The 26,977-nt window shown below is 50.7% G+C and overlaps 1 protein-coding gene across 1 annotated transcript; it reads left to right on the top strand.

The window, feature by feature from the left end:
• Nucleotides 1-18,479: 18,479 nt before the first annotated feature.
• Nucleotides 18,480-25,086, top strand: LOC140911985 (class I histocompatibility antigen, F10 alpha chain). The gene is made up of 4 exons (XM_078853013.1): nt 18,480-18,622; nt 20,435-20,817; nt 22,474-22,749; nt 24,377-25,086. The coding sequence occupies exons 1-4, from the start codon at nt 18,480-18,482 to the stop codon at nt 24,574-24,576; spliced, it is 1,002 nt and encodes a 333-aa protein (XP_078709139.1). The 3' UTR covers nt 24,577-25,086.
• The last annotated feature ends 1,891 nt before the right edge of the window (nt 25,087-26,977 follow it).

The raw sequence follows: 26,977 nt of genomic DNA on the forward strand, positions 1-26,977 counted from the left end.
GGGTGAAGGTGGGGACAGGGATGTGCTGAACCTGGGGGCAGAGGAGGGTGGCAGATTAAGGTGTTGCTTAGCCCAGCCCGCTGAGGCCAAGGACATATGAGGGTAACAGCTTTAAATTGCTGTTCAATCCAGCCGACTGAGTCCTGGGACGTATAAGGGGTCTGCTTGTGAGTGCTGATTCCCCAGTCCTCTCAGATGTGTGTGTGTGTGTGTGTGTTCATCAGATTTGGCGGCTGGAAGACCCCAGCCGTGGGGAACCTAGGTCCTGCAGGGTAGCTCCATTAGGAGGGAACTTGCAGAAGGAAGGAGTAGCGCTCCATAGGAAAACACAAGTAACACAAGCAGTACATTGACAGAATTGCAGAATCTTCTCCCCCTGAAGAGTATCCCTAATAAATGAGCGTACCCCAAAGTAATGGGCAATTCTGGTAACCGCTCATTTTGGGCTTGTTTTGAAGGGGGATTGACTTCATTCTTGGGACAAGTAACTTGCTATGGCCAAAAATACTTTAGCACTGTGTGCCCTTCCACACAAGTCTTATGTACCAAATACTTTGGGTCTTCCTGGGTAAGTCCCTGAATAATCAAGGATCTTTACCAAAAATGTCATCACGTCTTAAAAGGAAGAAAGATTGTCATTGTGTAGACCATGAAACAAGCCCTGCAACTTTTTGAAATGTATCGCGACTGTCAACATGGTGCACATCAAGGAATATTCAAAACGAGAACGGCGTTCTTTTTGGGGAGACTAACCACCATTGCGCTAATCTAGTGGCCAAAGGAGAAATTGCCGGCTTCTGGTCCTGTGTGCGCCTTTGGTTCAGTTCACATGCAAAGCTGTGTCACGCCAGGTTGGGAAAAGGGGTTCTGCTGCATGACATCATCCTCTGGAATGACTCAACCCGATAGGACACCTCCTACGATACACGCTACAAATGATACTCTCCAACAGGTCCCCACAGCTCCCCAGCCTTCCCTCACCAGGAGGCAGTTGTGAGAGGATTGTTCTCCTGAACTGACAGAGGGAGAAACGAAGGCTGAGAAAGGCGAAGGGCTTTGTCTTACATCACACAACCTGTCGGGATAGAGTTAGGAACAGGACCCGGGTGTCCTGACTTTCAAACTAACCATCAGTCTGGAGTTTCACACACTGAAAGATCAGAATAAAGTGACCTGGAATGAGCTACAGACCAACAACCATTCACACTGATTCTTCAGCAAGTGTTTCAGAAGCAGGAGAACACCAGCGAGAACCAGGAACGGCTCAGAGACAATCAGCAGCAAGGGGGAGAACAATTCACCAAGCAGATGATTGGTTCTGGCTTATTTGCTGGGCCTTAAAAGAGAACAACAAAGTCCTGAATCTCCTCCCTGCCACTAGACCCCCTGCTCAGCCAATCAGCGTGGAGACTCTGGCGATGGGCTGAGGGTTCCCCAGATGGCCCAGGGATGGCTCAGGTCACCGGTGAGGATCACTCTCAGAGCACGCTTCCTGTCCCATCTCTTTGGGAGGCCTCCCACCATGAGGGCTACAGAGCAGCCCCCTCCTCGCCAGTGGAGGGAGGGAAGCAGGAAAAGGGAAACCAAAAAAGACAAACCCCAATGACTCTAAGGGACAAAGGCCAAGCTGGGGGAAAATTGTCCCACCTTAACCTTGTGTTTTCCGTGCCTAGAATTTGGCCAGCACCGGGTGGATCAGGCTGCCTCAGGACCAAACCTCTCTGGGGCTCTTCCCTTCTCCACAGGGACGTCTGTCTTCTCGCTCAGTGAGCAGTAGGAAAGGAGAAAACTCCAGAGAGGCTCCACCTCGCGCTCACATACGAGACCCTGAATTCTCTCTCAGTCCTCAAGGAGACACCTCAAGAAGGAGACTCCCTGCAGCAAAGCCCCGGGGGTCTCTGAGATCCCCCTGCCCTGCAGCCTGTCCTCCCTGGCCGTTGTCGTGGACTCTCTGTGAGGTCACCGCCTCCCAACCTCCTTTGACCAATCAGCTGAGTGCTGCAAAAGGCCCTTGTGATGTCACGGCCACCAAACAAAGTTTGCCACGGCAACAAAGTTTTTTTGTTGGAGAATTGCGACTTTTAGGTCTGAAACTGAGTGACCAGGGAGGTTGAAGTGTTCTCCGTCTGGTTTTTGAATGTTATAATTCTTGATGCTGATTTGTGTCCATTTATTCTTTTACGTAGAGACTGTCCAGTTTGGCCAATGCAGATGGCAGAGGGGCATTGCTGACACATGATGGCATATATCACATTGGTACATGTGCAGGTGAACGAGCCTCTGATAGTGTGGCTGATGTGATTAGGCCCTGTGATGGTGTCCCCTGAATAGATATGTGGGCACAGTTGGCAACGGGCTTTGTTGCAAGGATAGGTTTCTGGGTTAGTGGTTCTGTTGTGTGGTGTGTGGTTGCTGGTGAGTATTTGCTTCAGGTTGGGGGGCTGTCTGTAGGCAAGGACTGGCCTGTCTCCCAAGATCTGTGAGAGTGATGGGTCGTCCTTCAGGATAGGTTGTAGATTCTTGATGATGAGAAGATGATGAGAGGTTTTAGTTGAGGGCTGAAGGTGATGGTTGGTGGCATTCTATTACTTTCTTTGTTGGGCCTGTCCTGGAGTAGGTGACTTCTGGGTACTCTTCTGGCTCTGTCAATCTGTTTTCCTCTCTTCAGCAGGTGGGTACTGTAGTTATAAAAATGCTTGATAGAGATCTTGTAGGTGTTCGTCTCTGTCTGAGGGATTGGAGCAAATGTGGTTGTATCGTAGAGTTTGGCTGTGGACAATGGATCGTGTGGTGTGGTGTGGATGAAAGCTGGAGGCATGTAGGTAAGTGTAGCGGTCCGGTATAGGGTGGTGTTTATGTGACCATTGCTTTTTAGCACTGTAGTGTCCAGGAAGTGGGTCTCTTGTGTGGCCTCTCCTTCTGCAGCTCCACCCCCACGAACATGATACAGTTCTGCGGTGACCTGGAATCCTACTTTCGACGTCTCTGACTCAAGGAATATTTCCAATACACCTCTGAACAACACACTAATCCACAGAGAGCTTCCTACCAACACTACAAAAAAGAGGATTCTGGGTGGACTCCTCCTGAAGGTCGAAACAGCAGACTGGACTTCTGCCTAGAGTGCTTCCGCCGACGAGCATGGGCTGAAGTGGTAGAAAAGCAGCATCACTTGCCCCATAACCTCAGCCGTGCAGAACACAACACCATCCACAGCCTCAGGAACAAGTCTGACATCAGAATCAAAAAGGCTGACAAAGGAGGTGCTGTCGTCATCATGAATAGGTCGGAATATGAACAAGAGGCAGCTCTCCAACACCACATTCTGCAGCCCATTCCCCTCTGATCCCACCCAGGGTGACCAAGAGAAACGACACCATCTGCTCAAGAAACTCCCTGAAAAAGCACAAGAACAAATCTGCACAGACACACCCCTAGAGCCCCGACCAGCGGTATGCTATCTGATACCCAAGATCCATAAACCTGGAAATCCTGGACGGCCCATCATCTCAGGCATTGGCTAGGGGTGCTGGTCGCATAGGGCCCTGAGGAGAGAGTCGACATGGCATCCTGACAGCAGGATTATCTGGCTAATGCCTGAGAGGATTTCATCGCAGTCTCTGACTAGGGGGTTCAGGCTCCAGTGCTCTGCTCTGTTTTCCCAGCCCTGTCCGGGGGGTTGTTTCCAGTTTCAGAAATGGGGCAATGTTCACACACTCCCAATGGGTCTTTGCATAAATCAGGCCCTAAGCCAGGGGCAGGCAAACTTTTGGCTTGAGGGCCGGATCCGGTTTCAGAAATTGTATGGAGGGCTAGTTAGGGGAGGCTGTGCCTCCCCAAACAGCAAGGCTGGGCCAGGCCCCCGCCCCCATCTGACCCCCCCGCCTGCTTCTTGCCCCCTGACAGCTGCCCCAGGACTCCTGCCCCATCCACCCCCCTCCTGCTTTCTGTCCCCTGACCACCCCTGGATGCCCCCGCCCCTAACTGCCCCCTGCTGCCCCATCCAACCCCCCCTCCTTCCTGACTGCCCCCCCCCGGGCCCCCTGCCCCATGAAACCACCTATTCTCCCTGACCGCCCCCAGACTCTCTGCCCCTAACTGACCCCTGCCCTAACTGACCCCCACCACCCCACCCACCCCCTCTCCTTCCTGCCTGACCCCCGGGACCCCTGCCCCATCCAACCATCCCTTCTCCCTGTCCTCTGACCTCCCCTGACTGCCCCCCACTGCCCCATCCACCCCCTCCTCTGCTTCCTCACTGACCCCGGGGACCCCTGCCCCATCCAACCACCCCTTCTCCCTGCCCGCCCCGACCCCTATCCACCCCTGACTACCCCCGAACTCCCGTGCCCTCTATCCTATCTCCCTTCCTCCTCCCCCACTCCCTGCCCCCTGACCGCGCTGCCTGGAGCATGGGCCGGCGGCGCCGGGAACGGAGGCTGTGGGGGGGGGGACAGCAGGGGCTGCGCCGGGGGCTCTCTGGAGCTCGGGGCCGGGCGGAGCGGCTCAGAGCCCCCTGCCCCGCTTCTGCTCCCTGCTCCCCACATGTTGCTGCCCCCCCACAGGCTGCACCGGGAGCAGCTCCCTGCGGGGCAGGTCTCCCCTTCTCTCCCTGGGGGGCACTGCTGGGGGCGAGGCTCGGGGTCCCAGTCAGGGGGGCCAGGCCGGGGTCCCTGCACGGGGAAAGTCTCTCGGGGGGGGGGGCAGGGGGAATGTCCCTCCCCCGCCCGCAGCCAGGGCTCGGGGGGCCCCAGCGGCACCAGCCGAGGCCCGGGGGGCTGGCGAGGCAGCGACCGCAATTCCCTCCTGCTGCCCGGCTGGGCCCCGGGCTTGCTCCACCCGGCGTCTCCGGGATCCTACCACGCTGGAGTCCCTGGGTCTGGCCCGGGGGGGTGGGGTCTGTCTCTTATTTCATGTCTTGTAGCCTCACCCCCCGGCCCTCCAGCAGGCATGTGGGGCCAAGGGGTCCATTGCCCAGGGGCCCAGTGATTTCAAAGCCCCGGGCGGAGGGGATTGATCTGTATTTTTAAATAAAAATGAAGATACAAAATGTCACGAGATCAGTCAATGCCACAACTTACACCCAGTGGGTGACAGACCCCCCCCCCCAGCCCCTGCTGGTGCACCCCACCAGAGATGCCCCAAGACAAACCAACAGCCATGGCCTGGTGCCACCCCACTACCCTTCCCCACAGTCCCGTGCGGCTGCCTCCCCACAAGGCCCCAGGCCCCAGTGTGGCCAAGCCCCTCCACAGTCCCCCCCCGACTGTCCTCCTCCCCCCAAGTCAGGGTGCAGCCGCCCCACCCAGCTGTGCCACCCCCCACACAGCCCCCCACAGCCCCTCACAGCCATGCTGTGTCCCCCTGGGGCCATGGTGCTGCCCCTCACTACCTCCCAACCCAACCGCCACAGCCATGCCATTGACCCAAGTCCCCTATAGCCTCTCCCTCCCCCAGATCCCTCCCAGACCCAGTCCCCATCCCTCCAACCCAATTGCCCCCTGCCAACAACCCCCCTCTCCTCCTCCCACAGCACCAACCCATCCCCTACCCTCCCTGCAGAGAGCTGGCTGGTGACACAGGGTGCAGCCCAGGACGGGACTGAGGTGTGGCAATGCTGAGCGTCTCAGGCCATGGTTTTAGACAGCTAGAAAATCACAGGAACAACACAGATCCACCCAGCGGAGTTAGGTGCCTAAACTCCTCGTACAATGCTTGGGCGACACGGGCACCTTACAATACAACTCACAAAAACCAGTTCACTGGGCAGGGAGCTGGCCAAACCCGCGAATGGGAGAGACTGACAAGGGCGAGGTGTCCTAGCCCGACCCGTCTCTCACAGCACTCACCTGGGCTGTGTCCAGCTGCCTAGAGTAGCTCAGGGGCATGAGTACCAACCTCGGGGCAGAGTGTTACACACCAGGACACACACCCCTTTTTGCGGATACAGACTAACAGGGCTGCTACTCTGAAACCCATGGGGAGTGGGAGCTCTACATTTTGATTTCACCCACCAAGAGCCAACTCCCCAGGCACGGGTAACAGCCTGAAGAGGGAGTCCCAGACACTCCCCTTGGGCACTCTGCTCTGTTGCTACCTAGGCAAGCCTGCCTTTGTGCTCGATCTGTGGCTCAGGGAGGCCTGAGCATGAGCTGGTGCTGCCAGCATCACCCCCCACTGTCTGCAAGGGAGGAAGGATTGAACCAGGGTCCCCGTGTTCCAGGTCAGTGTTATCCCCTCTGCCACCCTCAATCTGGGGGTTTTCTCTTCTGCACCTACCTGGCAGGGCATCCCCCCATCAAGGTTCTTGGATCTTAAGAACAATGAAAAATCAATCAGGGTCTTAAAAGAAGAATTTTAATTAAAGAAAAGATAAAATAATCACCTCTGTAAAATCAGAATGTGCCGAGAATTCTGCCTGCAGCAGGTGGATCAGACCCAACAGGTTCCAAACCTCTCAGAGCCTCTGACCTTGTCCAAGGGACGTTCGTTTTCTGGCACAACCAGTGGTGGGAAAGGCTCCTCCTCCACAGAGGCTCCTCCTCATGTTCACAGACGTGAATCCTAATTCTCTCCCCGTCCTCGAGGGGAGACCTGGAGAAGGAGACGTGCGGCAGCAAAGCCGGGGGGGTCTCAGAGACTGCCCTGGCCCTGCACCTCGGCCCTGCCCGGCTGATGTCGGGGTCTCTCTGTGAGGTCACCCCCTCCCCACCACCTTTGCCCAATGGGCTGAGTTCCTGCAAAAGGCCTTGGTGATGTCACTGCCCCACCCACCCCTCCCCTCCAAGCTGATGTCCTGCCCCTGCCCAGCCTTTGTGGAGGTTGGAGTTGTTGCCCCTCGATCTAGGGTTGCCAACTTCCACACCCTACAAAACTGAACACCCTTGTGCCGCCCTTCACCGAGGTCCCGGCCCGCTCACGCCATCTCCCTCCCCTCCGTCGCTCCCTCTCCCCCACGCTCACTCACTCGCTCATTGTCACCGCGCTGAGGAGGGCTGGGGAGGGTCCCTTTTCAACTGGGTGTTGTCGGGACGGACCTGAGAAGGAGGGCTGCCTGCCAAGCACCTTTAGGAGGAGGCGTCCCTCCCTGTCAGAAAATCAACTCCCTCCCTCAGCTCAGTGATGGCCTGAATTGCTCCTTCTCCCGGCAGAGCCAGAGGATTGAAAGCAGCAACATCAAACCCCTGTGTAGCTCACAGGAATGAACACAGAGACGCCCTTGTATCTCAACAGATGGTTACTTTTACCCTTGGGAAACTACAAGTCTAAAGGGAAAGGCAGTGGCAGCAGATCTAAGGAATAAACACAACACAATCATCATCGTTATGCCCATTGTGACTGCAACATCTTTTTATACACATCTTATTATCATTCGTGCATTCTTTTCTCTGGAGCCCAGACCTTGACTAGACCTTCTTGATGAAAATAATCGCCCGCCCCTGGTTAACGCAATGGAGTTGACACCCACGGGGGTGTCCCTACGTAGGTGCAAGTAGGAACAACAATGGCTGCCTTTTAGCCATAGTTTTTAATCAGGGCAATACATCAATACAGACCCCGGGTAAATCATTTCTCAGCCTGAGGCCTTCACCCACATGCCTTCGGGCATTGTCCTACCATGGGGACGTTTCATTTCCCTCCTCAATTTCACACAGAGACACAATTTCCTTTGCACGGATGATCCATGAACAGCAAAACCTCCCTGTGTCTCTTGTCTGAGCCAGGGCATTCAATTCCTTTGACACTTTCTCCCCTGCAATAGGGACGTGGCCACCTTCAGCCCTAACACTGAGATATCGGCTCGGCTCTTTCTTTATGCTGCTGTTGTTAGTCCATGGAACATCAAGGATGGAATGCAAGGCTGAGTTCACTCACCAACCCCCTGACAAATGTCAGTGCCCCAGAGAAACCCTGACCCCTGCTATTGGAATGATATGCTGGAGATCTGAAGGGGAAAGGGACTGTCTGAATTGTCAAGGTCGGGAATGAACAACGATCTGCAGCAATGTCATTAACACAAACACACTCTAATCATGCTCCAGACGGAAGGGAAATGGGCAGGAATTCCTGCTGTCCAGACTATACCACACGATCCATTGACTACAGCCAAGCTCTACAATATAACCGCATTTGCTCCAACCCCTCAGACAGAGACAAACACCTACAGGATCTCTATCAAGTTTTTTTACAACTACAATACCCACCTGCTGAAGTGAAGAAACAGATTGACAGAGCCAGAAGAGTACCCAGAAGTCACCTACTCCAGGCCCAACAAAGAAAATAACAGAACGCCACTAGCTGTCACCTTCAGCCCCCAACTAAAACCTCTCCAGCACATCATCAAGGATCTACAACATACCCTTTGACACTTTCTCCCCTGCAATAGCAAAGGTCAAATGGGGGACGTGGCCACCTTCAGCCCTAACACTGAGATATCGGCTCGGCTCTTTCTTTATGCTGCTGTTGTTAGTCCATGGAACATCAAGGATGGAATGCAAGGCTGAGTTCACTCACCAACCCCCTGACAAATGTCAGTGCCCCAGAGAAACCCTAACCCCTGCTATTGGAATGATATGCTGGAGATCTGAAGAGGACAGGGACTGTCTGAATTGTCAAGGTCGGGAATGAACAACGATCTGCAGCAATGTCATTAACACAAACACACTCTAATCATGCTCCAGACGGAAGGGAAATGGGCAGGAATTCCTGCTGTCCAGCAATGGACACACTTACACCCCCGCACAGCAGTGAGTGTGCCGGGGAGGCTGGTCTGAGCAAACAATTTGAAGTGATAATTCAGTGAGAAGAGAATCATAGTGTAGTGAGACAAATGTCCATCAGGTACTTGTGGCTGAGTGGTTAAGGGGATGGACTAGAAACCCCTTGGGGCTTTCCTACGTAGATTTGAATCCTGGCACCTATGGAAACATCGACCTGTTCTCATTGCTATAGTCTTTGTGCCGGAGCATCCAGGTGCCAACGGGAGGTAGATCTGGTCTCACTCTTAGGCTGGCTACACTTAAAAAGCTCCTATAGCACTTTGGAGTAGAGAGTTGCTACAGTGACTGGAGGGGATTTCCCACTGCTCTAGCTACACTGACAGAATACAGAGACTGAATTCCCACCCCACCTCCATAGGAGCTCTCTGCAGTTGAATTGTTCTGCAGCCAGCTTCCCATTAGAAATGTTGTTCTGGGACAGTCCCAGTTGGAAATAGAATGTTTCCACCGACGTGCGTAGGCTGAAATTGTGGAAAAGCAGCACCACTTGCCCCATAACCTCAGCTGTGCAGAACACACCACCATCCACAGCCTCAGAAACAACTCTGACATCATAATCAAAAAGCTTGTAAAGGAGGTACTGTCGTCATCATGAATCGGTAGGAATATGAACGAGAGGCTGCTAGGCAGCTCTCCAACACCACTTTCCACAAGCCATTACCCTCTGATCCCACTGAGGGTTACCAAAAGAAACTACACCGTCTGCTCAAGAAACACCTTGAAAAAACACAAGCGCAAATCCGCACAGACACACTCCTAGAACCCCGACCTCGGGTATTCTATCTGCTACCCAAGATCCATAAACCTGGAAATCCTGGGCGCCCCATCACCTCAGGCATTGGCACCCTGACAGCCGGATTGTCTGGCTATGTAGACTCCCTCCTCAGGCCCTACGCTACCAGCACTCCCAGCTATCTTCGAGACACCACTGACTTCCTGAGGAAACTACAATCCATCGGTGATCTTCCTGAAAACACCATCCTGGCCACTATGGATGTAGAAGCCCTCTACACCATCATTCCACACAAAGATGGACTACGAGCCGCCAGGAACAGTATCCCCGATAATGTCACAGCAAACCTGGTGACTGAACTTTGTGACTTTGTCCTCACCCATAACTAGTTCACATTTGGGGACAATGTATACCTTCAAATCAGCGGCACTGCTATGGGTACCCGCATGGCCCCACAGTATGCCAACATTTGTATGGCTGACTTAGAACAACGCTTCCTCAGCTCTCGTCCCCTAATGCCCCTACTCTACTTACGCTACACTGATGACATCTTCATCATCTGGACCCATGGAAAAGAAGCCCTTGAGGAATTCCACCATGATTTCAACAATTTCCATCCCACCATCAACCTCAGCCTGGACCAGTCCACACAAGAGATCCACTTCCTGGACACTACAGTGCTAATAAGCGATGGTCATATAAACACCACCCTATACCAGAAACCTACTGACCGCTATTCCTACCTACATGCCTCCAGCTTTCATCCAGACTATACCACACGATCCATTGACTACAGCCAAGCTCTACAATATAACCGCATTTGCTCCAACCCCTCAGACAGAGACAAACACCTACAAGATCTCTATCAAGTTTTTTTACAACTACAATACCCACCTGCTGAAGTGAAGAAACAGATTGACAGAGCCAGAAGAGTACCCAGAAGTCACCTACTCCAGGACAGGCCCAACAAAGAAAATAACAGAACGCCACTAGCCATCACCTTCAGCTCCTAACTAAAACCTCTCCAGCACATCATCAAGGATCTACAACATACCCTTTGACACTTTCTCCCCTGCAATAGCAAAGGTCAAATGGGGGACGTGGCCACCTTCAGCCCTGACACTGAGATATCGGCTCGGCTCTTTCTTTATGCTGCTGTTGTTAGTCCATGGAACATCAAGGATGGAATGCAAGGCTGAGTTCACTCACCAACCCCCTGACAAATGTCAGTGCCCCAGAGAAACCCTAACCCCTGCTATTGGAATGATATGCTGGAGATCTGAAGAGGACAGGGACTGTCTGAATTGTCAAGGTCGGGAATGAACAACGATCTACAGCAATGTCATTAACACAAACACACTCTAATTATGCTCCAGACAGAAGGGAAATGGGCAGGAATTCCTGCTGTCCAGCAATGGACACACTTACACCCCCGCACAGGAGTGAGTGTGCCGGGGAGGCTGGTCTGAGCAAACAATTTGAAGTGATAATTCAGTGAGAAGAGAATCATAGTGTAGTGATGCAAATGTCCATCAGGTACTTGTGGCTGAGTGGTTAAGGGGATGGACTAGAAACCCCTTGGGGCATTCCCATGTAGGTTTGAATCCTGGCACCTATGGAAACATTGAACTTTTGTCATTGCTGTAGTCTTCGTGCCGGAGCATCCATGGTGCCAACTGGAGGTAGATCTGGTCTCGCTCTTAGGCCGTTTACACTTAAAAAGCTCCTATAGCACTTTGGAGTAGAGAGTTGCTACAGTGACTGGATGGGATTTCCCACTGCTCTATGTCATAAATATAAAGGGAAGTGTAACCATCTTTCTTTATACAGTGCTATAAAATCCCTCCTGGCCAGAGGCAAACCCTTTCACCTGTAAAGAGTTAAGAAGCTAGGATAACCTGGCTGGCACCTGACCAAAATGACCAATGAAGGGACAAGATACTTTCAAAGCTGGAGAGGGGGGAACAAAGGGTCTGTCTGTCTGTGTAGATGCTTTTGCCAGGAACAGATCAGGAATGCAGTCTTACAACTCCTGTTAAGTTAGTAAATAATCTAGCTAGATATGTGTTAGATTTCCTTTTGTTTAATGGCTGGTAAATAAGCTGTGCTGGAGGGAATGTATATTCCTGTTTTTGTGTCTTTTTGTAACTTAAGGGTTTGCCTAGAGGGATTCTCTATGTTTTGAATCTGATTACCCTGTAAGGTATTTACCATCCTGATTTTACAGAGGGGATTCTTTTACCTTTTTTAATTAAAATTCTTCTTTTAAGAATCTGATTGATTTTTCATTGTTCTTAAGATCCAAGGGTTTGGTCTGTGTTCATCTGTACAAGTTGGTGAGGATTTTTATCAAGCCTTTCCCAGGAAAGGGGGTGTAGGGATTGGGGGAATATTTTGGGGGAAGACATCTTGAAGTGGGCCCTTTTCCTGTTCTTTTTTTAACACGCTTGGTGGTGGCAGCATACAGTTAAAGGAAAAGGCAAAGTTTGTACCTTGGGGAAGTTTTTAGCCTAAGTTGGTAAAAATAAGCTTAGGGGGTCTTTCATGCAGGTCCCCACATCTGTACCTTAGAGTTCAGCGTGGGGAAGGAACCTTGACACTCTAGTTACACTGACAGAATACAGAGACTGAATTCCCCCCGCCTCCATAGGAGCTCTCTGCAGTTTAATTGTTCTGCAGCCAGCTTCCCATTAGAAATGCTGTTGTGGGACATTCCCACACTGAAATAGAGTGCTTCCACTGATGTGCACAGGCTGAAATTGTGGAAAAGCAGCATCACCTGCCCCATAACATCAGCCCTGAAGAATACACCACCATCCACAGCCTCAGAAACAACTCTGACATCATAATCAAAAAGCTTGTAAAGGAGATACTGTCGTCATCATGAATCGGTAGGAATATGAACAAGAGGCTGCTCGGCAGCTCTCCAACACCACTTTCCACAAGCCATTACCCTCTGATCCCACTGAGGGTTACCAAAAGAAACTACACCATCTGCTCAAGAAACTCCCTGAAAAAGCACAAGAGCAAATCCGCACAGACACACCCCTAGAACTCCGACCAGGGGTATTCTATCCGCTACCCAAGATCCATAAACCTAGAAATCCTGGATGCCCCATCACCTCAGGCATTGGCACCCTGACAGCAGGATTGTCTGGCTATGTAGACTCCCTCCTCAGGCCCTACGCGACCAGCACTTTCCACACAAAGATGGACTACAGGCCATCAGGAACACCGTCCCCGATAATGTCATGACAAACCTGGTGGCTGAACTTTGTGACTTTGTCCTCACCCATAACTAGTTCACATTTGGGGACAATGTATACCTTCAGATCAGCGGCACTGCTATGGGTACCCGCATGGCCCCACAGTATGCCAACATTTGTATGGCTGACTTAGAACAACGCTTCCTCAGCTCTCGTCCCCTAATGCCCCTACTCTACTTGCGCTACATTGATGACATCTTCATCATCTGGACCCATGGAAAAGAAGCCCTTGAGGAATTCCACCATGATTTCAACAATTTCCATCCCACCATCAACCTCAGCCTGGACCAGTCCACACAAGAGATCCACTTCCTGGACACTATGGTGCTAATAAGTGATGGTCACATAAACACCACCCTATACCGGAAACATACTGACCACTATTCCTACCTACATGCCTCCAGCTTTCATCCAGACCACACCACACGATCCATTGTCTACAGCCAAGCTCTACGATACAACTGCATTTGCTCCAACCCCTCAGACAGAGACAAACACCTACAAGATCTCTATCAAGCATTCTTACAACTACAATACCCACCTGCTGAAGTGAAGAAACAGATTGACAGAGCCAGAAGAATACCCAGAAGTCACCTACTGCAGGACAGGCCCAAGAAAGAAAATAACAGAACGCCACTAGCCATCACCTTCAGCCCCCAACTAAAACCTCTCCAACGTATTATCAAAGATCTACAACCTATCCTGAAGGACGACCATCACTCTCACAAATCTTGGGAGACAGGCCAGTCCTTGCTTACAGACAGCCCCCCAACCTGAAGCAAATACTCACCAGCAACCACACACCACACACCAGAACCACTAATCCAGGAACCTGTCCTTGCAGCAAAGCCCGTTGCCAACTCTGTCCACATATCTATTCAGGGGACACCGTCAGAGGGCCTAATCACACCAGCCACACTATCAGAGGCTCGTTCACTTGCACATCTACCAATGTGATCTATGCCATCATGTGCCAGCAATGCCCCTCTGCCATATACATTGGTCAAACTGGACAGTCTCTACGTAAAAGAATAAATGGACACAAATCAGATGTCAAGAATTATAACATTCATAAACCAGTTGGAGAAAAACTTCAATCTCTCTGGTCACTCGATGTCTGACCTAAAAGTGGCTATTCTTCAACAAAAAGACTTCAGAAACAGACTCCAACGAGAGACTGCTGAATTGGAATTAATTTGCAAATTGGATACAATTAACTTAGGCTTGAATAGAGACTGGGAGTGGATGTGTCATTACACAAAGTAAAACTATTTCCCCATGTTTATTTCCCCTCCTACTGTTCTTGTAAACGGCTGGAAATGGCCCACCTTGATTATCACTACAAAAGGTTTTCTCCCCCCCCCGCCAGCTCTCCTGCTGGTAATAGCTCATCTTAAGTGATCACTCTCCTTACAGTGTGCATGATAAACACCCATTTTTTCATGTTCTGTGTGTATATAAATCTCCTCACTGTATTTTCCACGGTATGCATCCGATGAAGTGAGCTGTAGCTCACGAAAGCTCATGCTCAAACAAATTGGTTAGTCTCCAAGGTGTCACAAGTCCTCCTTTTCTTTTTGTCTAAAGTGTGTGGCTGAGACTCCTCTTGCGGATCACTCTCAGCTCTGCCACCGGTTCAGTGCAGGGGAGTGCGACCTGCGTCTGGCCAGTCCTCTGCCCCTGCTCCGCAGGCGGTACCGTCGACTCCGCCCTGTCCACAGGCTCTGTGGCGTCCAGTGCCCGACCAGCCGCCGGCACCAGAGGGACCGCGAGGCAGCAGCAGGGTCGCGGTGCCGGCCACCCCGGAGGGGTTTGCGGTGGCCAGGGACTGGCTGGCAGTGCAGCAGTTGGTGCCAGCAGTGGGGGAGGCAGAAGGGAGCGTGTTGGCCCGAGCTCCCGTCTGGTACCAGGCCCTTGCTCTCTGCTTATGTCAAAGCAGCTTCCCCATCTCGGCCCGATCCCTGGATCCTGAGCACCATCCCGGGGAGCCGACGGGTACCACACCCCCCTCGTCCCCACAAGATGACTCATCATCCAAGTTGGCGTTTGAATCTTGCACTCAGCTGAGGGACCTAGTACCAGTACCCCACCAGTCAGCCCTACGCAATGGTGGATCCCAGGGTGGGGGATCCTCTGAGCACCTGGCCCAGTGGGCAATGGCCCATGCAGATACAGTGGCCTTTTTGGAACCCCTGGGGTTTTCGTCCGCTGCTAGGCTGGATCCAGTTGGTGCAGAAGGAGAGGAGGAAGGTCCCATGCTGGTGCAGGCTGCTTCCTCCCCCCCAGAAGATGCAGGGATGGGTGTTTTCTCTCCCCAGGACACTTCAAGGCTGTTTTTAACCCTCTCCCTGTTGGAGTGGGGCAGCCGCCCCACTACCTGCTCCCTCTTTCTGTACCCGATCTCACAAGATCACAGCCAAATGCTCCGTCTGCCTGACAGTGTGGAAACTCCATGCTGAAATCCTGTGGAACGGGCCTGTTTGGAGCAGGTCTTGCTAGGCAGTAGGAAACCCTCTCGCAGAGCTACTTTACCTCCCCAAATGGAAGCGATTCTCTGTTTGGTCATCACAGCTAGGGGCACTGGAACCTTGCTACAAGTGTGGGGAGCGCAATGGTTTCTGCTTCTTCCCCCGAGGCACCACCCCGCTCCACCTCTTCCCCTGAGGCTCCCCCCCCCGGCTCTTGCCCACTGCTAAATTGGTAGGGCCATGGGCCCTTGGCCCTGCTGATCCAGCACCCCTGCCTCTCAGCCGCTGAGTCATCTTTCCACGAGTCCAGACTGTTCTGGAGTATCTGCTTCACCTGAAACAGGAAGGTCTAGCGATTTCATCTATTACGATACGTCTAGCAGCGATCTCAGCGTTCCACCCCCTGCTGGGTGATCGATCAGTTTTTTCATGCAAAATGTCCATTTACTTCCGCAAGGGCTTTGAAAGATTATGTGACGTTGCACTCCATATGCTTCATGAAAATATGCTTGTGAATGTGAATATGACATAACTAGAATATGCTTTATGCTAAATATGCCATGCAACATATCTTTACAAAGGTTGTAATCTGCTGAATCTGTTTTTTCCATTTGCTGGCATGTATCATTTTTATGTCTGAATTTAGGGAAATAAGATATAAAGTTGTATTTCTCTGTGTGTGCTGATGAGTGGCCCATCAGCAAACATTTAACTAACAATGGACTTTGGGGAGACGGCAATCCACATCTGCTGAGCTCACAGGTAAACAATGGCGTTGGCCTGCAAGAAAGCTGAATTGTTCATGAACATGTGACTTGCCCATGTAGCTACAAACTCCATCTTGCTGCTGTGACTTTGCACAGAAGAACAAAGAGGTTTCCGCCCAAAAAAGAGAGAGATATAAAAGGCCCTGGAAGCCCCTCCATTTTGGTCTTGAGCTGGCTTGAGAGGTTGCCGGTCAGGAGAACACCGCTGTCTATCACCTGAGATGTAAGCTGGAACTAACAAGGACTGTACCAGGGGAAAGGATTGGACCCAAGCTAGGAAAGAATCCAGTCTGTGAAGTATGCTTATTGGAACATCTTTGAGGGTGAGATATTACCTGTAACTAGATCCTCAGTGTATTAAGTTAGCTTTGCGTATTTTTATTTATTTTACTCAGTAACTTACCTTGTTCTGTCTGTTATTACTTGAAACCACTTAAATCCTACTCTTTATACTTAATAAAATCACTTTTGTTTATTAATAAACCCAGACTAAGTGATTAATGCCGGGGGGGGGGGGGGACGACAGCTGTGCATATCTCTCTATCTGTGCTATAGAGGACGAACAATTTATTAATTCACCCTATATAAGCTTTATACACAGTAAAACGATTTATTTGGGGTTTGGATCCCATTGGGAGCTGGGTGTCTCGGTGCTGGACACGTGTAACTTGCTAAGCTGTTAAGTCTGCAGCTTTGGAGATGTGGCCCGGGCCTTGGGTCTGTGTTGAGCAGGCTAGCTTGTCTGGCTCAAGCAGAACAGGGATCTGGGGGTCCCAGGCTGGCAGGGAAAACTGACTCAGAGGTAATTTTAGCACATCAGGTGACAGTCCCAAGACCCAACCCATCACAGGCTATACCTGCAAATCCAGGAACCCATCCCCCTGAGGGACTTAAACCTGGTCCTGTCAAAGCTCATGAGGCCTCCCTTTGAGCCGCTAGCATTGTGCCCTCTTGTACCTTTCCTGGAAGGTCGCCTTTCTGGTAGCAATTACCTCAGTCAGGAGGGTCTCCGAGATTAGACCTCTTATGTCAAAACCTTCATATACAGTGTTCTTTAACGACAAGGTACAACGTCGCTCCCACCCCATGTTCCTCCCAAAGGCAGTCTCTCAGTTCACAGTAATCAGGCTATTTTCCTACCCATTTTCTTCCTGAAGCCGCACAAGAATAGGGAGGAATGACATCTCCATACTCTGGATGTTAGGCAGGACCTCCTAGTATTCTGTATAGAAAGGACTATATAGAAAGTTGATCTGTAAATATACACAACTCTTTGTGGCAGTAGCTGATAGGATGAAAGCCCCACCCATTTCAGCTCAGAGAATTTCATCCTGGATCACATTGTGCAGTCGCATGTGGTACGAGGAGGCAGGTATCCCACCACCTGCCTTCCTGACGGCCCGTTCTGTGAGAGCACGAGCTTCCTCAGTGGTGTTCATGGCCCGGGCCCGATCCAGGACATTTGCAGAGCAGCCACCTGGGCATCAGTACATACTTTTTCTTCCAACGATGCCATCACCCAGCAAGTTAGAGATGCACTGGGTTTGGTTGGGCAGTGTTGTAATCCACGTGTCCATTGAGGGTGGAATGGACACGTGCAAGCAGTTGAAGAAGAAAAAATGGTTACTAACCTTTCTGTAACTGTTCTTCTTTGGGACGTGTTGCACACGTCCATTCCCCGAGCCACCCTCCTACCCCTCTGTTGGAGTTGCTGGCAAGAAGGAACTGAGAAGGTGCGGGGGGGTCAACCGGTCCCCTCGCCCTGCGACATGAGCGCATCGTACCAGGGGGCGCTAGAGCCGGCCTGAGGGGTATCACGGAGGGAAAATTCCCGGGGACTGTGGGCGGGGCCCGCACACCTAGCGTGGAATGGACGTGTGCAGCACAGCTCTGAGAACAGCCGTCACAGGAAGGTTAGTAACTGGGTTTTGTCCAAGCCTGGGGCATGGTTCAGGGACGCAGCTCAGTGGGCTTGGCTCTCACCTGTGTCTGTGACACCAAATGGTATTTTAATCCCTTGGCCGACGTTTTTCCAGAAGTGATTAGTGATTTTTGGGTGTCTGATATTCAGAGGCCGGGTGCTCCCAGTTTCTGATCAGGCCCCTTTAAAAGGTCTCAGTTGGGCACCCAAAATCACTAGTGATTGCTGAAAATCTAGGCATTTACCTCAATGTACCTAATGCAGGGTGGGGGAGGAGTGAAAATATTTGGGACCCTGTTTGGGTTATTTTTGTGCCCCCACATTCTGCCCTGTTTGCCAAGCGAGGGCTCTGATCCGTTCCTCACACGTTTCAGTCTTCCTCGTGATCCCCACAGTGATCTCTGTTCACCACAGCCTCCCTCCCTCTCCCCTAAGTTCTCCTTCCTGTCCCCATCCTCACCTCCCACCCCCCAGTCTCCCTCCCTGTCTCCTGTCAGCCCAGGGGTGGCTGTATTAACTGAGTCTGCTCTTGGTGGTGTGCGAGATGGGGGCCGTTGTTGTGAAGATTCGTCTGGCTGTAGGAAAATGGTGGCCAGATGAACTAAAGGCCGTCAATGGCCTGATCCTTACAGGGAATCACCTGGGGCAGTGGCCATGTGAAAAAGAGGCCAAGCGCATCCGAAGTTGGTGCTTTGCCATTCCTAGATTGAGTTGGGAGGACGGGGAAGAGGGGGCAGGGAAACAGAGGGACCCTGGGGATTCTGTGAGGTCATGAAACCAGAGCAGAGGTTAGTGTCGGGGACAGACTTCCTGTACCCCCTCCTCACGGGGACATGGGGTTAATGTGAATGGAGGAGGTGGGGGACCAAGTGACCCTGAGGACCTGCAAAATTAATACAACCACACCAGGAGAGAGGGGGTACAGACACCCTGCACTCCCTCTCTTCTCCAGAATGACCTTGGCTACCAGAACTGGGGGGACCCTCAGAGAGCAGAAGAGAGCTGGAGGGGATAGACCCCTGTAATATCCGGAGTAGTCTCTTGGGGGTTGTGCCACCCTGCACCCCCTGCAGGGAACACACAAGAACAAGCAGCAGTGAGGTACTCCTTGAAGGTTGTGAGCTCTCTGCAGTGGGGGGTCTTTAGTGTACAAAGACCCAACAGATGGAGAGGGGGCCCCCTGCAGGTTTGGGTTCCTTTCTGAAAGCAGTTGGGAGGGTGTAGGACCCAACAGCATAAGGGTGTAACCCTTCTGCCCGTCAGAGTTGGCAGCAACAAGGGCCGGGTTCAGTATCTAGGGGATCCATTCCAATAACACAATGCAAACCGGCTCGAGCCCCCACCCAGTGACCCGGGACAAATATATACCACCCCCGCTGGGCACCTCCAAGAGGCAATACGTCCCCTCTCGCAAGCACATAGTCTGAGTGTAGCAAAAGCCTTTTAATAACAGAGAGAAACAATGTGGCATTATGTTGGGGAAACACCCCCAACAGGATTCAGAACACAACCCATGAGCAAAAACCCGCCCAAGCAAATTGGGGCGTGTCCTTTCCCTTGGGTTCTTGAGTCCAGCAACCCCAAATCACCCAAAGTCCCAAAAGTCCAACGACCCAAAGGTCTCTGTCCCTGGTCAGGGCAGCCCCAGAGTTCGAAAGTTTATCTGCGGAGCTTTACCTCCCAACCTGGGTGGAGATGGGACGGGGGTAAGAGGCACCTTACGTGATCTGAAGCTGACCGCCCCATAGCTCCATAGGCCTTCGCTCCGCTCCGCCAGCCGCCCCACAAACTGCTCCGCTCCACGTCCCAGCAGCAGCTCCCGCCGCCCCATGAACGGCTCCACCAGCCTGTCCACAAGGCGCTCCAGCCGTCCGCAAACTGCTCCACAATATCTCTTCAGGCTCCCCCGCGACTTAACACAACGCTCAGTGATTTCAGCTCTTAGGTGAATTCAGCTTATAGTAGGGGAGCCCCAGTGCTGGTGCACTGTCAGCCCAAAGTGAGCTCAGCAGCCTATAACCAGACTTCTAATGGAATCAAAATTAGCTCTGACAGTCCACAGTGGAGAGAGGAGGAAGTGCAATCAGCATGTAAGGCCCTCACCAAGGGGCCCATGCCACCAAGTATTAATACCTATCCCCAACCTCTCTCCATTCACACAGTTTTGGAACCCATGACCCTTGCCTAAGCGAGTGCCACTTAGTTGATGGCGAGTCCCTCCATCATAACAAAAGGCCACGTACAGTTCCCAGCACAGTTCCCATAATCAGGGTAATAACAATTTATTCTTCCTGCCCCAATAACAGAGACACTGGGGATCCCACAGCAGCCAAAGTGACCATTTGGGCAGCTATGGCCTCATTCTAGGTGGGGTGGGTGTGCCTATGCAAATGAGATCGGCCCCTGAAGTTCTTTTCCACAACTTGCCACACCTCACCACCAGATGTTAGGGTGGAGCTCATCCTGACGCTGCTTACAAGGGGAAACCCCATTTCTCAGGGGAGGGAGGGTCCAGTATCAAGGAGAAGAACCACTGGGCTACCTGCAGTGGTGTCTTGGTGAGATTTTCAGAGAGAGGCTGCTGCTGACCCTCAGCTGTGTTTTAGGGTTTCACATTATCCAGGTGATAAGCGGCTGTGATCTCTGGGAAGACAACGTCATTCAGGGGTTTTACCAGGATTCATATGACGGACGAGACTTTCTTACCTTGGATAAGGAGACCATGACTTGGGTAGCAGCAGATATTGGGGCTGAGATCACCAAGAGGAGATGGGATGTTGAAGTACTTGACAACCAGCAGTGGAAACGGTACCTGGAGGAGAAATATATTCCCTGGCTAAGGAGTGCTCTAGAGTACGGGAAGGAGACTCTGCAGAGGAAAGGTAAGATGGGGGACAAGCCCCACCCAAGAGGTCACTACAGGTTACATCTCCATTCCCCAGCCCCTGTTCCAAAATGGAGCAGGGGGGAAGGGTGCAGTTCAGCAAACCTTGCATCAGAGATGGGCAGGGAAACAATCCCTTCCCCCCAGCTCTGCTGGAAAAAAAGATAAGAAATTGAAAATGTTAAAAGCAGCTCACTATAGAGAAGCTGCATCTGCAGAGCCACTTGACCAAATGAGCCCAAATCTGCAGCACAGATTCTACCTCTTCCCCTGGTGTGTCACAGCAGTAATGAAGGCAATCTGCCTGTGCGTGTTAGAGCACTGAGCTGTAGCTCACAAAAGCTTATGCTCTAATAAATTTGTTAGTCTCTAAGGTGCCATAAGTATTCCTTTTCTTTGTACCTTATCTGTTACCATGGACACAAATTCCCCAAATTATTTAGCACCATTACACAGCCTAATCTTTCTGTTCCCAAACAGTTTGCACTTGCTCTTCAAGGTTACTTGAAATTTGTACCCAGTTCTTTGCAACATTATACTAGTTGTTTATTTCTCTCACAAACCTCAGCAGAACATTAGCTTGTCCTTTGCCATCTGGGCAACTGGGATTGTTTAATCTGCAGAAGAGAAGAATGAGAGGGGATCTGATAGCTGCTTTCAACTACCTGAGAGGTGGTTCCAGAGAGGATGGTTCTAGACTATTCTCGGTGGTAGAAGAGGACAGGACAAGGAGTAATGGTCTCAAGTTGCAGTGGGGGAGGTTTAGGTTGGATATTAGGAAAAACTTCTTCACTAGGGAGGGTGGTGAAACACTGGAATGTGTTGCCTAGGGAGGTGGTGGAATCTCCTTCCTTAGAGGTTTTTAAGGTCAGGCTTGACAAAGCCCTGGCTGGGATGATTTAGTTGGGGTTGGTCCTGCTTTGAGCAGGGGGTTGGACTAGATGACCTCCTGAGGTCCCTTCCAACCCTGATATTCTATGATTCTATGATCTTTACAAATGTCAGGAAGAAAAAGCCACACACAGCCATGTAATGTGTATTTCGGTGCCAAGGGGCTGGGAAACTGATTGTTCAACATGTTTAAATCCTTTTGAAATCCCTAATATTGGATACATAGTTTTGGTAACAACCTACAAGAAATTAGCTAATTAATATTAGTGAGTTTGAGGGGCAGTTTACAACCATGTGTCATTTTTTTGTTTAATGATCCTTTCCATCTCTAATTGGTCAGTTTATCTACTTCATTTTTTGCTTCCTGGCCACATTCTTCTCTCTTTCAAATCCAGGGACAGATAGGAAATGAGCACAAACCTAGTGTGTGATTAAGGATTGACATCTGTGACATCTGTGTCTGGAGCTTAATGAAGCCTTTTAGGTACTTGTGTCACCGTGGCTGGGAGCAGAGGCTTCTAGTTTCCACACTCATAGAATCTGGTCAGGGACCTGGATTCGGGGTTCTACGTTGCTGATGCTGTGAATTGGGCACAGAAATCCTCTAACATGGTGGTTCTTCCTCATCAGAGGGCTTCCATCTCATGGACTCTCATCCTCTCCCCCTGATGGGGTCTGAGAATTTCATGCTGCAAAGCTCCAGCAAAGGCTGCCTGGATTAGAGCTTGGAAACAACTAACTTCAATTTCTTCTTTTTTCCCAGTGCGCCCAACAGCTAGAGTGAGTGACAGGTCATCTCATGACGGCCTCACCACCCTCTCCTGTAAGGTCAGTGGATTCTACCCCTGGGACATCACCGTGACCTGGCTGAAAAATGGGGAGAGCAGACAGCAAGAGACCTACTCTGAAGGCATCCTACCCAGTGGGGACGGGACGTACCAGACCTGGGTGACAATGGAGATTGATCCCAAGATCAAAGCCCATTATTCATGCCATGTAGAGCATGAAAGCCTGGTTGAGCCACTCTCTGTCTCCTGGGGTAAGGCATTTGTTTTTCTAGTGGGAGAGGGGGAATCCATTAAACTCAAACCCTGAAAAATTCTCATTCGGATTTCTAGGCTGAAGCTGGAATTTCCTCAGGGTCTGTGAGGCCCTGTCCCCTTTGGCCCTGTCCCTCTGCAGTCAAGTTCTTGTGCTAGAGTTGGGACCCACAGTGCTTGGGGCTCATGTCTGCTCTCCAGTTTTCTGCCTCTGGGGCTGTTGGATACATCTCAGCAATACAGTGTCTCCGAAGGGAGAAGATTAGTCATGAGGCATTAATGCTGGAAGAGAGCAGCCTGAGCTCCTGCATAGGCCAGGGCAGGGAATCACACCAGGGACCAAGCTGGTAGCCTGTGGGCAAACTAGAACTGATCCTTCAGAAAGAGATGTCCATTCCAGATGTAAAGTCTCTAAGGGATGGAGAATTTACCACATCCCAAGGGGAGCTCAAATCTGCCCCTTACTTGCAGTCAAAATTCGTCTTGCTTCAGCTTCCAGCCTGTTCTCAACTTCAGCAGGTTCTCAGAAACACGGCTCTGGGGGCCCTTCATCCTTACCCATGTGGCCAGAGAGAGAGGTTTAGTTTTGGGAGCAGCTTGTTTCTCTGTGCAGTGATGCTGGAAGGGAGGGTATGGCCTTGGAATGGAGCGAGGAGGCAGATAAGAGCCCTGCATCAGGAGGGAGAGTCTGCTAGTTCCCTAGCACAAGAAAGTCTTGGAAGAATTTTTTACCCATGGAGCTGCCTTCCAGCCATCTTTTTGCCTGGTTAATTGGGATGTGGAAAAATGCAGCATTTGGAAGTGAAAACAATTTCTGAGAGGGCAGCCTGCACCGGGACTCTTGTCAGCAGATGGTTTCACATCATAATTTTGTTACCACATCCCCTGCCAATTTTTGTGTCATAAACCACATTTCCTTATTCTCTTAGAAATATTTTTCTTTTTGCTGTTTTATTACGTGCCTCTTTCTGACAACAGGAGAAGCTGATTAGTGAAACCGAATGTGTATAGAGAACTCGGGGTTTAACGGGCTTATATAAACCAAGAACAGTATTAAAATATCTCTGTCTTCTCCTGTTCAATTCCTGCCTCCTCTAAAAACACGCATTGTGTCTGTAACTCCATTCTTGGCAGGGAAATCCAGAGCTTTGAGGTCAGTTTCCAGATTGTCACCAGAATCACACAATGGGATTGTTCCATTAGTCATGAAAATCAGCGTGGTCAAGGGAGGGGTTAAGGGCTGGGAACCAGGACTCCTGGGTTCTGTCCTTGGCTCTTGCACTGACTCGCTTTCCCCCTCCAATTTAGGGACGATACTGACATCCATCCTCCCCCACACAGAGGTTTATGAGGATTGGTTAATGTTATAAAAGTCTTCTAGTTTAAGTGCTACATATGTATTATGATTTGAAGGGGTAGAGGCTGTGTCCAGGACTTTGTATGGTGGGGTGCAATGCATGGTAGGTGTATGGTGGCTGCGTGGAGCTCACTGGAAGGGGTGGAGGGTTGCAGGACTTAGCCCTAACCTGGGGAGCTGACTGACGGATCCCTGCAGTGGGATGGAAGGGGGGTTCAGTGGGGGGAGGGGATTTTTCCCCATTGATCATTCTCTCCATTCCATTTCAGAACCAAATAACAATCTGTTTCCCGTTTTGGCTGGCGTTATCACTGCAGTTTTCCTGATTGGTGTTATAATCGGAGTAGTCATCTGGAAAAAGAAACGCCCGGGTAAAGAATTGGAATGTGGGAACTCCCTGGACTTGCTGGGACCTGAACACCCGCCTAAGGACAACAGCAGTACAGGAACCAGTGTCAGTCCGGTGTAACTGCCCCACTGTGGTGCTGAGCTAATGACCCCCCATGGGAGCTGCTGGAGAGAGAGACCCAGAAACTGGGTGCAGGTTACAGTTTATATGAGGCTAGATTTTCCAAAGAGCACCCAGTGGGCTGAGTTCTTTGGAAACTCTGTCTCATTGTGTCTTTCCCTCCTGCCGATCATGAGCGCCTCGGACCTTGAGTCCATTACTGAGCGCCAGGGGTCTGTGCTGGGCCAGGGGGCCAGTTTCTAAGGTGCAGACACAGATCAGAGTCGGTTCCTGCCTTGGGAGCTGCATTCACTGAAATTTGCCTTCTCTCTGCAGGGTAGAAGGGAGACGGCTATGCTGTAGCTCAGGGTAAGTGACAAGAGACCCATCGCCTCTTTTCAAGAGGCCATCCCTGAACAACCATCAATATTTGCACAGTAAATTTCATACTGAGGACTCCAACAATTGTGATTTCAATCATTCCTTGTTTCAGACAGGAATGTGTGAGTTCTAGGTGACTTTCTCCTTTCAGAGAGCTAACGTGATCCCTCCTGGCCTATTATATCCACCACTCAGGAAGGTGGGTGAGCTAATATATCTTTTATTGGACCAACTTCTGTTGGGGGGAGAGGCAAAGTTTAAAAAAGCCCCCCCCCCCCCCCGCCTTTTTAAAAGTGACCTGCACTCCCTCGCTCCCTGTTCCAGCACCCCTGAGCTGGGTTGCTCCAGCAGCAGAAGGAGTCCCACAGCTGGGCCAGGCATCAACCAAAAGAGCGGAGACATGCAAATGCCACAGGCCATTACCGGCTAAGTGGCAACAAGTCCAAAGAAGGAAACAAAGTGAACTAGTCTCAGTCTCTCATTAATGTTTATTTTCCACTTACCCAGGTAGGTGACGTCGCTACATTTTAGCAATCACTGAAGCAGCAAGTGACAAGTCCCTGTTTGGAAATAAATCTCTTATTTCTTCTTCCAGGTGTTTATTCTCCTAACCCTCCCCCACCCTTCCCACACACATTCTCTCTTTCTCTGAAGGAAGAGGAGTGGTGGCAGATGACAGATCAAGGGGCAAATATCTCAAGTTGCAGTGGGGGAGGTCTAGGTTGGATATTAGGAAACGCTATTTCACTAGGAGGGTGCTGAAGCACTGGAATGCGTTACCTAGGGAGGTGGTGGAATCTCCTTCCTTAGAGGTTTTTAAGGCCCGGCTTGACAAAGCCCTGGCTGGGATGATTTAGTTGGTCCTCCTTTGAGCAGGGGGTTGGACTGGATGACCTCCTAAGGTCTTTTCCAACCCTAATCTTCTATGATTCTGTGATTTCCCCAAGAAACTCACAGGTACCATTAGAAAAGGAGGACTTGTGGCACCTTAGAGACTAACCAATTTATTTGAGCATAAGCTTTCGTGAGCTACAGCTCACTTCGTCGGATGCGTACTATGGAAAGTGTAGAAGATCTTTTTATACACACAAAGCATGAAAAAATACCTCCTCCCACCCCACTCTCCTGCTGGTAATAGCTTATCTAAAGTGATCACTCTCCTTACAATGTGTATGATAATCAAGGTGGGCCATTTCCAGCACAAATCCAGAGTTTAACAAAACGTCTGGGCGGGGGTAGGAAAAAACAAGGGGAAATAGGTTACCTTGCATAATGACTTAGTCACTCCCAGTCTCTATTCAAGCCTAAGTTAATTGTATCCAATTTGCAAATGAATTCCAATTCAACAGTTTCTTGCTGGAGTCTGGATTTGAAGTTTTTTTGTTGTAATATCGCAACTTTCATGTCTGTAATCGCGTGAGCAGAGAGATTGAAGTGTTCTCCGACTGGTTTATGAATGTTATAATTCTTGACATCTGATTTGTGTCCATTTATTCTTTTACGTAGAGACTGTCCAGTTTGACCAATGTACATGGCAGAGGGGCATTGCTGGCACATGATGGCATAGATCACATTGGTAGACCTGCAGGTGAACGAGCCTCTGATAGTGTGGCTGATGTGATTAGGCCCTGTGATGGTGTCCCCTGAATAGATATGTGGGCACAGTTGGCAACGGGCTTTGTTGCAAGGATAGGTTCCTGGGTTAGTGGTTCTGTTGTGTGGTGTGTGGTTGCTGGTGAGTATTTGCTTCAGGTTGGGGGGCTGTCTGTAAGCAAGGACTGGCCTGTCTCCCAAGATTTGTGAGAGTGTTGTAGATAGGTTGTAGATCCTTAATAATGCGTTGGAGGGGTTTTAGTTGGGGGCTGAAGGTGACGGCTAGTGGCGTTCTGTTATTTTCTTTGTTAGGCCTGTCCTGTAGTAGGTGACTTGTGGGAACTCTTCTGGCTCTATCAATCTGTTTCTTCACTTCTGCAGGTGGGTATTGTAGTTGTAAGAAAGCTTGACAGAGATCTTGTAGGTGTTTGTCTCTGCCTGAGGGGTT

The sequence above is a fragment of the Lepidochelys kempii genome, chromosome 5 (genome assembly GCF_965140285.1).
Source record: "Lepidochelys kempii isolate rLepKem1 chromosome 5, rLepKem1.hap1, whole genome shotgun sequence".
In the NCBI taxonomy this organism is placed as follows: domain Eukaryota; kingdom Metazoa; phylum Chordata; order Testudines; family Cheloniidae; genus Lepidochelys; species Lepidochelys kempii.

Excerpts from the sequence above, each read along its gene's own strand:
- LOC140911985 (XM_078853013.1), top strand. The coding sequence starts at position 18,480 with ATGGGGGCCGTTGTTGTGAAGATTCGTCTGGCTGTAGGAAAATGGTGG. Across the intron at positions 18,623-20,434 it reads GCCAAGCGCATCCGAAGTTG|GGGAGGGAGGGTCCAGTATC; the intron begins GTGCTTTGCCAT and ends CCCATTTCTCAG. Across the intron at positions 22,750-24,376 it reads GCCACTCTCTGTCTCCTGGG|AACCAAATAACAATCTGTTT; the intron begins GTAAGGCATTTG and ends ATTCCATTTCAG.